Here is a 15,838-nt window from a genome sequence, read left to right on the forward strand (position 1 = left end):
TCAAAAATTGATCCCCTCCTTGCTTTTTCTTTTTAATTAGCATTTAATTTGATAAAGAAACTTCTTTCACTTTTGTTAGCTTAGTTTTCTCTGATAGTCTTTGATTTTAACCGTTTGATATGTGCCACGGTTTGTGGCTTGGTGAACTTATTTTTGGGTTTTGCTAGAAGTTGTGAATTATCCTGCTCAGGTGATCCTGCCCTGGAGCAGCTTCTGTGCACGCTTGAGTTTCCCCAGTTCCTTTCTCTAAGGTGTGACTCCAGACAGGGAAGGCTGTTCTCAAGCTTTTCTACAATAAATAATAATATAAATAATTTACATGTATGTGCTAGGATCTAATCATCCTCTTTTTGTCCTTTCTTCCCCCGGCACTCACAGACTCTTTTGTTTCTGATGTCTTATTTTTCCTCTGTGACTCTTTTGACTGGCTTGCTCCATGAAGCAGTTACTTATAGCGTGTAGAAAAATGAGGTGGCATCATACCTTTTTGAATTTTTGGGATAACTGATGTAATGTTTTTATTGTTTTCTGCCCTTGCTGAAGTGCACTTCGCATTTCATTTTTCTTTTCTCATCATATTAGTTGGAAGTTTGAAAGTATAATGCTATTTCTGTAAATTTTGTGGTAATGGGTGGTTGTTAACAGGTTTACTTCATTCAAGTCTAAGCGTTGTATATCATAGCATCCCTCCTTCCAAATGGTAATTCTGCTCAAAATTTGAGGGTTCAATATCAATTTAGTTGTAGTTCCAAAATTGCTATTGTTTATAAAGATGCATAGTTTTTGAGTCACAGAAGTTTTGCTCTGCTTGCTTGTTTTACTGAGTTCTGACTACATGGGTTATTTGTTGAGATTTTGTTTCTAATCTGAATGTTCAGACTTTACTACTGGCTTGGGGTAGGAGTTGGAATAATCAGTTTCTGTGACTGTACCCTGGGATGGTGTTTCATCATTTTTTAGCATCTGCCTTTTTTTTCCATTTAAGCCCTTTAGCTGAAAAACATCCATGTTCATTTAAGTTTTCTATACTTAGAAGGCATCTAAAAAATTAGATAGCATCTTCTGGTATCTTGGATGGATTGTGAAGCACAGGACTGGTGTTACGTTTTAACCTTTCAGCTTCTTGTGTGTGACCGAAAGGGTAAAATTTTTATGGATAAAGCCCTTACTAGTATGACAGCACAGGAATATATATTGTATAAATGGTGTGTGTTATCATGCATTGCACCATAATTTATCCTGTGTTGCTTCTTATCAGATTGACCAGCTTTCTTGCAATATTTTCTTTACAGTGGCTTCTTGTATAACTAGCTTTATGAAACAGAAGTGCAGTGCTGTGGCTTTTTTCCCCTGTGTTCTGTGTGCTGCCCTATTAAAAGCCAAAAGAAAGATTTTTTTAAACTTTACCAGTGTTTTTGCTACTGGTGCTTCTGTTATTTCTCTATTGTATTTCAAAATCAAGTAGATCTCATGTAGATGTAATACAAACAAAAAAGTTTAAATTTTTCATGGGAAGTGACAGGTAAATGTGTAGCCTGTGACTAAAACCCAAGCCAGAAGGAGGCTGTTGTGCTTTAGCGTCAATAGCTCTTCAGTCTGTTAGTTTAGTCCCTAATACAGGTTAGTGAACATGACTGGCTATTTTATATAACTGTGCTGCTAAGATGGAGTCAGCAGAGCTACTGCTAGCGCTCAAGATGTGTTATACAACTGTAATAACAGAGATATTTCATTTGACACTTCTTTTTTTTATTTGAAATCTTTTTATAGTGTGCCGGTCAAATAAAAGTCCGTGGGTCTGTCTGACGTGCTCAAGTGTCCATTGTGGAAGGTGGGTATAAAATGTTAGTGTGCAGATCTTTTAATCAGACCTTTATCTTCTTCCTTTGTTGCTTGACTCTGAGGCAGTTCATTCAAAATTTTCCTGAATACCTTATAATTCCCTGAAATAAACTCTTCATGGTCTCATTTAACATTGTATGTTTATACTGAACATGTTTCTTTCCTACCTTATGAGAGTCCAGAGATTATACTCAACATCTTTTCTTTTTTTCTTTTTTTTTTTTTTTTCCCCAAAAGGAAGGTGTACAGAGAATATGATGGCTCAACTCAAAAAGTGCCTGGAGAACTGCTAATTCGGTTGATTATTGTAAAGTTCTATTCTGTAAAAGGTGTTTCTATTGCAATAAGACTAAACGAATATGAATTCTTGGAAACGCAAATCGAAAGTTGGCACAGCTTATTTTGAGGAAAAGAGCAACTGTCCAGCTTAGACAGAAAATACCTTAAATGTACTGTAGTGTAGTTTTGGAACAGTTATTGCCATAACATGTAAGGACTAGCTACCATCAGAATTCTGTCAGAGCATACCTGTTTTTTGTCTGTAGTAGTTGAAGTACATAAAAATAATTTGTAGAGGGAATGATACAGTCAATGCTGTTATTTATATGTCAGAATAATTGTAGCAAATTTGCTGCTACATAGATGTTTGAGATGCACATATTAATGAGAACACAGTTAGTATTGATATTTAGACAGTATCCAAGATGAGAAAATGTTTTCATCTGCAGGGTAGCATCGGTGCTGGTGTGCTTTCATTCTGGAAAAGCATCATTAAACTTCTTGTCTTTGTCTTTTAAAATGGATTGAAAAAACTCCAGGTATTGTTTTTTGATCTGGATAGCAGTAAGTGCCACAATTTTAACAATGTCTCTTATTCAGACTTGTCAGCACTTTTGATCATGAAAGCACACAGCATATTCTTCTGTTCAGATAATGCTTGAAATCTAAGGAAGAGAAGTAGAACTTTCACATCTTCACTTGAAGTACATCCTCCAGGTTAGAGTCATTGGGAACATTACTGACCATGATGGAGCAGCAGAGCGTTTCTGGTGGGAGCATAGCTTTATAATCATACATACATACATATATATATATATAAAAAAATAAAATGTGTATATATCTCTTTATAAAATGTCATTTGCCCTGTTAGGCAGCAAACAAACTCCTGCAAGCATAACTGTCTCATTCTGGTTATGACATAATTGCTGCAGGATTCAGCCAGCACAGCAATATTGGTCACTCCGTGGCTTCATTGCCTTAATTAGAACAGCTGTGTTAGCAGAATTGTTTACACCTGGATGTGAGAACAAGTGTAGAATACAAGACCTTCCTGTGGAGCATGTCCAGTTCCTATCGGTTAGCATTACTGAGTTCAAAAAGCAAGAAGTGGGGGAGGAGGGAATTCGCCTGGGGTCTGGCCATGCACTTCTAAGTGCTAATGATTTTCAGATGATACTTAGGGCTCTTGCACTTATTTTAATTAAAGATGCGTATTTTTCTAGATAATAAACTTTAGCATGAAAATGCTCATTGTATCAGCAAAAGAGCTGTAGGATTTTAGATTTCTTTTTCAGTTATGTGACCCCAAGATCTAGAGCCTTTTATATTCATGAACTTTATAAAATGCAGTATGCTCTGATATTAAATCATGCTGCAGAATGGGAAAGCGTAAAATGGATGTGCTTTCATATGGAGGTCAGCACACTGTTAAAGTAATCACAAACATGATTAGTGCTGGGTGGAGAAAAACGTAGAGCTGTAAGAGAAGTATATGGGAAAGCAATATGCAGAACTAACCACATTAGAAGTATGGGAAAAGGGAGATAATGATTTTCTCAGTTGTGAAGGTGCATCAGTCTGTTCCGGGCCCAGATCCTGGGGTTTGGTACAAGGATGTCAGTTTGTGGTTGCTATGAAGGAGATGGAGAGATTAATTTGGACAATGTGGGAGAGTAAATGCATAAAAAGTAAAAAAAAAAAAAAAAAAAAAAAAAAAAAAAAAAAAAAAAAATTAACCAATGTTTTCACACAGGTGAATTGCCTATTTTAATGCCTTTATAAATATTGGATGCTCATTAGGCTGCTTTTTTCTTCTTTTCAGTGAATGTTGGTTAAGTAGCTGTTTAAAAATGTAAGACTTTTTTTTTTGTTTTCCATTTTTTTAGATACGTGAATGGCCATGCAAAAAAGCATTATGAAGATGCACAGATTCCTCTGACCAATCATAAGAAAACAGAAAAACAAGAGAAAGTTCAGCATACTGTGTGTATGGATTGCAGTAGTTACAGTACATACTGGTAAGGGTTTAAACACTGAAATTTGGCAACTTTTTACATACTAGAAGGTGAAAACTTTAAACTCTTGTGAAGCTTTATATTACACACATTTTTGAGCACTTCATCTCTTGATTTCCAGACCTGGCTGTTCAAAACCAGTTATGAAATAACCTTTTGGTTTTGCTTGTGTATTGTAGCACTGGTTGTGGCTGAACTCCTGCATTTCAAATGACTTAGCAGAAACTTTTTTCAAATAAATGCTTTTTTTGTGGTTTGGAGTTGCTTTTTGCTTTGGGGTATGTTGAGACCTTAACCTTTTAATTGTAAAAGCTGCTTTTTGGTTGTAGTTACTCCTTCCATAAAATTGGTGAGTCTTTCATGTATCATTTATTTGTCAGAGCGTCAGAAAATAAAGTAATACACTATAGTTCCTGCCCAAGAGATACGAACTTGAGATGTGTATGTTTGTGTTTTGTTTGTGTTTTTTTCCCCAATATTAAATTATTTCTTCACTCCAAAAGAAAGGGTTCTTTCTTTTCGAGATTTGGTGCAACCTGTAGGAGTTTGGGAAAGTGGTGGATCCGGTTGGGAAGCAGCATCAACTCTCTGGCAAGATTGAGTAGCAGAATCACAGAAGTGATTCTTCTAACAGAAAAATGGCCTGCACTGATTTATTCTGTCAGTTTCTTAGCGTAAGGTACAAGAACTGGTTAGGGAGATTTAATAGTTATGCTGGTAATGTCAGGTTCCCTGTCTTCCTTGTTCCTTAGAGAGCATAGACTGGAAGGCTACTGAAAGCAATGCTTTTGTGAGTTCAGCATCTTTTATCCTCTTCACCCCTAAGTAAAACTGTTGCCATCTGCTTCCCCATTTCCTGTTAGCTTCATAGTTTTCTACATATGTCATTACTTGGGTGGTGTGGCAGTGCAGGATTTGAACAGGATTTCTCAGGAAAATCTGTGTTATGGTCTTGTAAAATTACTGAGTACGTAGCTCCACTGATGGGTATTTTGTTCAAATAATTGGGTATCTTTTGTGTGCTTCTTCAGGGAACAATCTCTTTGCTGAAGTTTGGGTATCCAGTTTTATGAGGAATACTTCTGTAACAAATATTTTTATCCCCTGCAAGTAAAGTAACTGTTAGGTGGTCTCACCTGGAGAGATTTTTGTTTGGAGCAACTCAAAAATTATTCAGATGATGCGTGCAGCAATGACAAAAACTGTATGAATGTTATGCATAAAAGAAAGGTTTGAGTAGCTTTGTCATGTATAGGGATTTTGCTCCTATTTGCATTATATCCAAGTGACAGCATTTGTATCTGCTTCTATGTGAAAACATTAGAAAACATAAATTTTTTCTAAGTGCTCAAGTTACCAGCATTGGAACAGCTGTGGGAAGCTAATTCCACTTGCCTGATTAATGCTGTTAACAGCTGAGGTCTACGTTGTGGCTTTTTGTTTTGTTGGAAGTATGACTTGTCTTCTAGTCACTCTGAAGGTGGTAATGTGCGGAGGAATTTTAGCGGGGTATTTGAAGTCTTGATTATATCTACATTTACTATGACAAATAGTATGCCCAACTTGCTGAGGCTTGATGAGTTACAAGAGCAAGTCAGAGCACTCTGCTGACCTTATCCCAAACCCAGTATGGGCACTGCAAAATGACAACATGGCTGTGTCTATGAGGACACTGACTGTGTCTATGAGGACTATGGGATCTGTAACTGAAACAAAATATGCTTGTGCGGAGCGGGTAGGCACGTACTTAGGAAGCTCACTGGTGTTTCACAGCATATTTGTGGTAGGACAGATGAGAAGCAGTTTAGCATGTGATGTCTTTTGTGCTGTAATCGAAGTAGAAGGCTGAGTCATCTATGGATGAACTGGAACTAATTGTAGAGAGCTTTGCCTTGGGGAGTTCCTGTTGTGTATAATTCAGCAGCAAATTATAACTCCTGTGCTAATGTGAAGCTGAACAAGTTTCAAAAGCAGTGTATATTTGCTTCCATTTAGGATATTTTGTGTTTTTACCACCTGATAATCAGAAAAAGATACCTGGATTTGTTAGTGCACCCAGTTTTTGCAGTGGAAATGGGCTTAGATGTGTAAAGATGAAGCAGAAAGCATTCAGAGTAAGTTCTGACACTTTCAGACAGTACTGTAGGGGCTGCTATCAAATAGTGCTGCCAGTTAAAGCAAATAGTTGGAGTGAATTTAAGTCATAACTAGCTACTCTGGAGATTGAATTTTGAACTGTTATTTATTAGCTTCTTCAGTGTAGACGTGAGTCCAATAGACAGTGCTATGTTTATGCAGTGATGTTTCTTTTAAGTGAACTTTTATTTAAAGATTAATATTATATTTAAAGATTAATATTTATTTCAATGTGGGCAACCTCACTGATTTGAAAGTCACAAAAATACCATCCTAAGACTTAACAGAATTTTACTTCTACTGTAAAAATAATGGATATATTTTGATGCAGTGCTGGCTTTCATGCTTTTGTTTGCAATTTTGTTTACTGCACAGAGTTGAATACTCTGTTCCATTTTTATCCTATCCCAATTTACTGTGTTTGGCCATGTCATTAACATCCATGCAGTCACAGGAGCACAGTCAAGGGTTTGCCTTAGCTTTTCTTGTCAATCCAAAGGGAAGAAATACTGTGTGACTGTTGTGTTGAAGCTACCATGGCTTATTGAATTTTGTTTGTAGTTCACATGCAATCTTGCTGTAAACCAAAACTAGAGCAAACAGTCTCCTGTAATTGCATTTCAGCATGGAAGTCTAGGTGCGTATGTTTTCTTTTACATGATCACAAGCTTTCAACAGAGCTTTAAATGGAAAATGTTTCCGTTCTGGAGGGTTGGTGGTTAATTTTTGGTTTTTTTAATCTGAGATGAGTTTTTTGTTGTATTTATGAATTTTTTGAATTTAAAATGTTAAAATACAGGCGTGCTTGGGGTATCATTAAGTATTGGGCAACTAGGGATTTGTTTTCCAGAGGGTTTTGATCTTTCTTCTATGTCCTATTTGCTGGTTTAGCCTTCATAGGGGAAAATTTGAGAGAATGTTAATCTTTTATTTATTATGAGAGAGTTACTCTCTTCTTGATTCTTTGGTCACTTTTGAGACAGTAGATGTAATACTAAATCTTCAGAGTGAATTACGTTTGAGATCCTAAGCACTGAGAAAAACAGATTTCCCAAATTCCACTTTTTGGAGGTAATCAGCCTTTTAGTTAGTTCTACAATACTAAGCACAAAGAGTTTAAAAGAAGTACAGATCTTTTTTGTTCTTTGAGCCATATACGATGCTTTTTCCTGCTGTGTTAGTGGTTGTTTCTCTGTGCACTAGAAGTAAATGATATGTGTAAGAAGCTGCTTTCAGAAATAGGTTTCCTGAAAGAGGACTCTTGTAAACTTGTTTTCTCTGTGCTAGTGCACAGAGAGTTGGTTAGCACAGAAGAAGAAAGGCTGCCCTGTTTATGTATTTGCATAATATGTTTCCTGTGTTCATTTAATCCCAGACACAATTTGCAGGTCAGATTTCTGACCCATTAGCCTCCTTGTTATCTCTTAAAGGGACATGGTCGTGCTAATGTGTTCCTGCCTTTCCCCAGGGCCGATGTAACAATAACTAAGCGCCAAGGGCTTTAAAAAATTCTGTTTTAGTCTTTCTTCTTGTGATGGTAGTTTTATTTAAAAAACGGACTTCCTGTGCTAGCGCATGAGCATCTGAAAATTAGATTGCTCAGGACCATTATTTTGCATTCTGCAGTCAGTGGAAATTAAAGAAGGTGAAAAAGCCTTTTATCAAGACAGTAAAACTTGAGTTCTTAGTTTACTCCTACAAGGTGTTAGCACAACTAAGGAAACTTGGATTTTCTTAATTTTTCTTCTCCTGTAATTCTTCAAATCCAATCAGGGCTTCATAGCATGAAGTTCTGTAACCTAGTGAAACGGCCAGTGCTAAGCATAAGCATTCCCCAGGGCAGTGCATACGTTCACTGGCTTGCTGCCATTTTAGCAGCAGAGGAGGCCAGAAAAGACCAGGCCTTGGCAGTAGCAGAGGTGCTAAAAATAGAAAGTGTATAGTGTGCTAATCCATATAAGGGACCCTCCCCGAAGTATTGAATTTGTTCTGTACAATTGCTGTTAAAAGCATATTGTAGAACTGCTGTATGCAAAAAGGTATATTGTTAACTTTTGATAATCCTAAAGATCACAAATTAAACATCTGTTTTGAATGTCAGCTTCACTTACAGGAAGGAATCTCATGGCAGTTTACCTTTAAGGTGTGTGGGCTTAGCAAATTTTAAACTATTAAAGCATAAACCACTTCCTATGCTGTTTACTTCATTTATTCCAAATAGATTGGTACTAGTGGTGAGTCCTCAGTGTTGCAAGGGAGGTGGTTTAAAAAAACCTGCCCATTAAAAAAAGAAATAGAAGAAGCTTGTCTTGATTTTAAGTGAATCATAAAATTACGTTTCTGCTGTTGCAAGAACCCTGACATTTAATGATGTATTCCTCGCTTCATCTTGGAGAAAGCGCTAACTTGCAATTTTATGTGAAGATGTAACTGGTATGTGAGATCAGACTGAAAATAAGGTTAACACAATCTTTAGGGCAGGGGAGCAAGCATTAAATTGTCTCTCTGCAATAAGTTGGCTTAGAGGCCTTTGGTGAGCTTGCATCTGCTTTCATTCCCTGTTTGTAAACACAAGTAGCTACACAACCAGTGTAGCAATGTAATCATGCTGGCTGACCTGGGGCTGTGGGCACACTTGGTATTAAGTGCTGTATCAACCTGCACCATATTTACCTCTCACCAAAGCTGGCCTGGGTGGTTTGCTCTGATGGTTGTCCTTGAGGTGTGGTGTTCTGCGAGAGTGGCAAATGCAGGAACATTTCATTAGGTAATTGTAGGTGCCTGATAAAGCTGAATAGGACCACTTAAAATGTGGCTGAAAAATAAGCACATTTACAGATTTCTTCCCCCTCCCAAACTAACTAGGTCTGTGGCAATCTTTTAAAAAAAAATGCTTGGCAATAGCTACCTTAATAATTTCTAGATCTTGTGTAAGTATCCTTATCTGCTGCGTTTGGAAATCTTGAGAGTTGTATTAATTTATCTTCTCACAGGCAAAAATCAACAGAGATGCTGGACAGACTGGTATTACAGGCTCCTTTTGGTAGTAAGGGCTTTACTTTCTCAATTCTGTAGTCTCTTCAAGAATTCAGTGTTTGAACTAACACGGGCAATAATGTTGCCTCTAAATTACATTGTATGTTTATGCAACAAAGAATGTTGTAAATTCCAGTTGGGCCTGAAGACAATAGCTTCATTAATTTAGGAAGCACGGATCTGCTCCAGCAGAGGAGTGACCTGAGACGAGGACATATTTCGCTGTTGAGTTAGTCCTGTGTCAAATGGAAAGGAGAGAAATAGTTGCAGTTCTGATATTAAACGTATGCAAAGTAAGTTAGTTTTCTTCACAGGAAGTGTTCAGTTGCCTGCCAGAATTTGAAGCCGCAACGTGACGCTTCACAGCAAGCACAGGTCTGACAAACGCTCTCAGAGCTGAGTTACCTTTGTGGGATGTGGAGGAAGGGAAGTTGTGACAAGTCTCTGCTCCCTTTTTCTCAAAATAGCTGGTGCGAGTGGTGTTAAGTCTTACCTTCCTGTTTCTCATGCCAGAATATGGGTCATCTAGTTCTTGAGCTAGCTCCTGGCTAACCCTGCAAGAGTATTGTGACGTGTCACCTGCAGCTCCTGTGCACAGCAGTAAGGCTGCTGCTCCGCTGATTGCCTCCTTTGAGAGAGACTCGAGGAGGCTGCACAGAATTCTTGGTTTACTGACCTGCAGGTGTGCGTTCTGCAGGGCTGGCCTTCCTTACTGACTGAAGCATTTCTGTTTCTTGGTTTTAAGGAATTTTAGTCCTTCCTTCCCCTCTCCTTTCTGCTGCCCCACCCCTATTTACAGGCGTTGTCTGTCCTTCACAAATGGAAGAAAGAGCATGGATAGGAGGGTCTGCATTACTCTGGGACCTCTATTCCCCCTTTTTGTGAGGGCAAGAAATGCAAGGGATTTAAAATACAGCAGAGCAGCAGAAGTAATGCCATCTCTTTTTCAGCTCATTACTTTTGACACTTACCCTGAAAAAGCTCAAAATCCTACCTTAAGTTTTATAATATAAAGTTTCTGTATATATAAAAACTATATGAGAGGTCAGATTTCACTGGTCTAGAAGGAAAAACATGTAATAAGATACTGCCTGTACGTTCTCTTGCTGTAGGGTATTTTTCAGAGGGATCCAAGCTCTGCATGTAGGTGTTGTGCTCCCCTGTTCCCTTCGTAATCTTCCACTGAGTCATTTTAGTGCTTCCCACATGTAGGCTTGCCTGACTGTTTTGGAGTACTTCATTGAAATCCTTTGCACATTCTGAGAAATGTTTTTCTTGCAGTTATCGCTGTGATGATTTTGTCGTGAATGATACCAAACTGGGCCTGGTACAGAAGGTCAGAGAGCACCTACAGAACTTGGAAAAGTAAGTAGTTTACATCCAGACTGCTTTGGATGGACTTGTAATATTGCATCATTTAAGTGGTATTTCTGTTTTATATGTATTTAATATCTATATTTTGGTCTTTCTGTGTATGTGATACTGTATATGTTTATCCTTTTCATCACTGAGAAGCAGAGGTGCAGAATGAATGGATTTGGCTGATGTTTTCTTTTTTATAAGGTGAATCTCATAGAAGCAGTATATGGTGATATGGGAATTTGGATATCAATTAACCTTCTTGCTACCTAGCCAGTAATTCTTGTTTTTTTCCATATGAAAAGTAGAGAATTTCCAGAACAGAATCATAGTTTTGTAAAAACCAGAATAAGTTTCTAGAGCAGAGAAATTGAAGGGAAAATGCAAGTGGGAGCAGTTTTCATATTAATTGCATAGTTTAGTTTCCCAACAAAAAGATTAAGAAGGCTTATGAACTTGGAATTGTACAGGAGAGACACATTTTTCCTCTGCCTTTACCTGCACTGTTCATATGATCATAGAATCTTCATGGTTGGAAAGGACCTTTGAGATCATCTAGTCCAACCATACACACACAAAAAACAAACAAACAAAAACAAAACTGAAAAGTTTTTTCCACTGAGAAGTTGATGTTGTGATGCAGATGCAGTGGTCGGTGCTAGATAGCAAGTAGTCTTTTCACAGTTTGCTTAGAAATCTTATATAATACTAAGTACCTGTGCACACAGTGCTTACAAATGCATTCGAATGCCCCAGAGTTCAAGTAGAACTGCCGCTGAGAAACTGCTACAATTTTGGGAAGTCTCTGGATCCTCCCCAAGTTAAGTGTGTCACTTACTCTGTTGGTAATATTAACATTTTCATTATTTTCAGTTCTCTTTTTGATGGGCTTCTCAGGTATGTAATGGGATGTAAAGATGTTTAAGCACAGTAAGTGCACGTTAGTATTTCACAGTGTCCAGAAGTTCTAGCTCTTTGGGAGGTAAATGATACGTGGAAGTTTCCATTGTCTGTAATGACAATTTTTGAATGTTTGGAGGGCTTTTTAATTAAAAGAATGAAAAAAAACCAACACCCAAACCTAAAATCTGGAACAAGTTATGATTTTGCTATTTGATCAGAGAGTAGTCATAAACTGGTAGAATTGAGGGGCCAGTAATTTCCAGTGGTGTGGAAAAGAATAACTAATTGTTCTTGTAACTTTGTATTAGTATTACACAAATGTTATAACCTCGTGTATTTTTATTTAAGTAAGAAGTCAGCTATAATACATAAGTGCTAGCACTGGAGATATTTTTGATTTTTGATAACTTTACTTTGTTCTGATTTTTTTGAAGTTTTCTTTCTAAAGGCTTAAATAATTTTTCTGATAGAAGTATTTTACGGAAAATTCTGTATTAAATATTCCTTTGATTAATGAAAAAGATCAATATTTTTAGATGAAAAGTAGCATACTAATAAGTCCACTTTTCAGGGTGCGTACTGTAGTATGCATAACTGAATGCAATTAACTTGGACATCAGCGTTGAAAATAGGATGTGCGTCTGTACTCTGAGGGAGATGCAGCCTATTTTAAGACTACGAAAAGCATGTGTTGCAATCAGGAAGCTCTTTGCTGTCTTAATGGCAACTGATGGCAGATGTAATCACCGTGTTAAACATTAGGATGATTATCTGTTGTCCATTTCACACAATATTTTGGATGTATAGTAAGCAGCCCCTTTTAATTACTTTCCAACAGTTCAGCCTTTACATCAGACAGACATAGGAAAAGAAAACTATTGGAAAACTCATCTCTGAACAGCAAGTTATTAAAAGTAAATGTAAGTATGACAGATCCGGCATGGTGAGTTTAAGGGTGTTTTTTCAACCTGTTGAGGCTCATAGTTGGCCTACTCTTGCAGTACTTAGAATTGGTTACCCAAATTCTGCTTGGTGCACTTTGTCTTTCTCATCTGGTGACCACACACCTAGAAGAGCCTTTCTCACAAAACAATGTTTGATATTTTGCTGCATTTCTGTTGACCTAGACTTTGAGCTTCCCTGTGCTTAAGAAGGGTTTCATATCAAGATGGAGCTTCAGGGCAGTTTGAGCTTGGTGGGGTCAGTGACTTCGGAGGGAGCTAGTACCTATTGGGATAAAAACAAGGCTAGATGTAAGACTTTTCTATTCCAAGCAGACATGGGGGTTTTGTCTCTCAGGTGCGCTGTCTTTTTCTAGGGTAATAAGAGAGTAATTCTTAGCAAAAAGTAAAAAAAATTAACAAGTTTTTAAAAGACCTTAGTAAAACTTGCTTTCAGAAGAAACTGTGGACTATTCTGAAAGCTTTTCTCACTCATCGGTCATCTTCCTGCTATTTTAACTTCACAACTGCAGAATAGCACCCAGGAGAGGATGATCCAGCCCTTGCTAGATAACTGAAGGGCTTCATAGTTTCTTCCAGTCAAAGAATGACCCAAAGCTAATGTCTCTGTTTTCCACAGTTTGGGTTGAGGGAGTTTCTAATCTTCATCATTTCTCCCAGATTTTAGGGAGGGAGAAGGGAGATGCTGACCCAGTTGTATGCAACTGCTTAATTTTCATCCTTGGCCAGAAGGAGTGGCAGAGCAGAGATATTCCTCCTTGGCCCCTGGGACTGCAGGATAGCAATGTAATCAAAGGGAGCTGAAGTAACAGCTGTCTTCAGCTATGAGGAACAATTACCTGATTACAAAGAGAAGTTGTTCTCGAGAGGAGTATGAAGGGAAATAAGAGGGTGGAGTGGGAGCAAAGCAGTGTGTTGTTGTTTTGCAAAGCCTGTAGGGGTTTAGTTACTTTAAAAATGAACTACCTGCAGTCAATTTAGGATCCTCTGAATGTGGTGTATGTGCTTCCTGTACTGTCGCAATCTTGGGGTGATTGAGGAAGCCTGAGAGAAATAGTGGTGTGGTTTTTTTTTTTTTTGCTATGGGAACACACAGCATCGTTGTCTGGAAAACTCAAAGCCAGAAGGAAAATTCTAGGCAACATTTAGGTATGGAGAAGACAGAATTAGAAAGAATTAACTTAATGCTGCTTTTATTCTTCTTAATCTGTGCTGTTTTTTCAGTTTTATTAATTTATTAATACTTGAATATTGCCCGTGGCAACAGATGATCTTTTTATTGTTGGCACATTGGATCCTAATCTAGAAAAGACAGGGCGCTGCTGTTTGCATTGATACCCTGCTGTCTTGCCCTGGGCAATAGTGAGAAAAGAATCTCTGTTGAAACAACTCTTACTGAATTGGTAAATTGCTTATGTAAATAATATTTTATCTTTTCTTTTTTTTTTTTTAACAACATATACACAAATATCCTGCTGTCATTAGTTCTTCACCAGAGCTGGTGTTTGTGGTAGATTTTGGGGAGGACAAAAAGTTTTACTGGAACACTTTGAATACATATTTGGTAGCCTGGATTTGCATGCAGTCTTTGGTGTCAAGTAATATGTTCATTTTGAGATACTACTACTAAAAGACAGTCTAGCTTTTAAATTCTGTTAGAACAATGAAGAATGCCTAAAAATTTGATGAACTTTCAATGTGATATTTTGTAGACAATGCAGTGTGTCCAAGTGTTGCAGATTCTAGAAATCATAAATGCAACACTGTCCACATTTTTCTTCCTTCTCCTCCCAGCCTACCATGAAGATTATGTGGCAAAAAGCGAGCTCATCTCTGGGAAACATTGCTCTAACCTGTTGAAACTCCTAGACTGTAAATGGTGTAGGTTTTGCTTCTCTTCATTCAACACATTGCTTTTTCTTTGCACAGTCTAACTTAAATAAGTGCTGTTGCCTGTCTTTCAAAACCCCTCCTGGCTACCACAAAACCCCACCAAGACAGCAGGCTGGCGCTGGTGACGTAAAAACAACCTGCAGGCTGCTACACTGTGCATATCAGACATGAGACTGAATGGATAAGGATTGTTATTTTCATTTTTAAAGGCACTTCAAGGAAATTGCTGTCCAGTTCTCACTGAACCTTGTTGGAGTGTGAATATTTAACATATACACACACACACAAATACTTTGCAGTAAAAGCCCATGCTTAACTATGTGTTGTCGTATTCTAGATTTATTTGCACAGGAAAAACGTAGCGTAGTTTTCTGTTGGCAGGAAACAGGTTACATGTCAAGATGGAGCTTCAGGGCATTTTGAGCTGGTGAGGTGATCGCTTTGGCTTTGAAACTGCACTTTTCAAACAGTTACTGTTTAAATATATGCTGATATAAAGGTTACAGCTCTGTGGGGAGAAAGTGGTGGAGCAATGCTAAGTCTTTCTTTAACTTAACCGTTCTCATTTCCAGGGAAGCACCACTGCCCTTTGTGCCACAGGCCTTCGGAACCTGGGGAATACATGTTTCATGAACGCAATCCTTCAGTCACTCAGGTACCTCTGAAGCTTTCCCCACACCTCTGTGGGAGTGGTTGTGTGCTGTAGCATTAGGCAAGGGAATTACCAGTGTACAAAAGTGTACTTGGATTTGCAGGAATGGGTGTGTGCAGGTACCATAAAGTTGTGTTTTGCAGTGTGAGGGTCTTCCTGTGATGCAGTGTTGCAGAGGAAGCCTGCCATATCCTCAGCAGAAAAGAAGACTGTCCTTTCATTGCTGAGGCTGTTGAAACATATTGATGCTTATGGTAGCTCTAAAAGCAGAGACAGCGCTTTGAGGGATGTGGTCTCATGGCAGCGGGTAGGAGAACAGTTTTCTGCAGTGCTGAGATGTTAGACCTCATTTAGTTGCTGCCAAGACCACTGCTGCTCTGTAATTGTCCTTTTGCATTTCTGAATTTGCCTACTTCACTGGGAGACTACTGAGTCAGGCTATAGCAGGACTAATCGGTCTCCATTTTCTTTTCCATTATTCAGGGTTCACTGGCAGGAGTTGAGGCACATGATTCTTACATTCCATTACTGGGACTGTGTTAGCAGAGGTTAGAATTGATAGGTAGTGGTAGACACGGAGTTAACCTCCTAGCAGATGCAGTCTGGTTCGTTAGGAAATGCCTTCCGATACCTCCATCTGTCATGGTATCTCTTAGTCAAACAGAGACAAAGTGTAATTATTTGAGGTAGTTGGGATGATGATGATATTTACAGAACTGCCTAGTCATTTACAGAAGATGAGTATTTGCTACAGTCTTTCT

The 15,838-nt window shown here is 38.1% G+C and overlaps 1 protein-coding gene across 6 annotated transcripts in view; it reads left to right on the forward strand.

Moving 5' to 3' along the window:
* USP3 (ubiquitin specific peptidase 3) overlaps window positions 1–15,838 on the forward strand; it is an 89,814-nt gene that overhangs the window by 63,451 nt on the left and 10,525 nt on the right. For 5 of the 6 annotated variants that reach the window (XM_054215660.1, XM_054215659.1, XM_054215661.1 and 2 more), the window contains 5 exons: window positions 1,771–1,831; window positions 4,008–4,139; window positions 10,590–10,673; window positions 12,409–12,490; window positions 14,998–15,080. In XM_054215660.1, coding sequence (XP_054071635.1) covers window positions 4,111–4,139; window positions 10,590–10,673; window positions 12,409–12,490; window positions 14,998–15,080 — 278 coding nt within the window. In that variant the 5' untranslated portion in view covers window positions 1,771–1,831; window positions 4,008–4,110. Of the gene's footprint in view, window positions 1–1,770; window positions 1,832–2,870; window positions 2,892–4,007; window positions 4,140–10,589; window positions 10,674–12,408; window positions 12,491–14,997; window positions 15,081–15,838 lie in introns of those variants that run through there. The other variant, XM_054215664.1, reaches the window with a different exon arrangement.

Source organism: Rissa tridactyla, chromosome 9, assembly GCF_028500815.1.
Source record: "Rissa tridactyla isolate bRisTri1 chromosome 9, bRisTri1.patW.cur.20221130, whole genome shotgun sequence".
In the NCBI taxonomy this organism is placed as follows: Eukaryota; Metazoa; Chordata; class Aves; order Charadriiformes; family Laridae; genus Rissa; species Rissa tridactyla.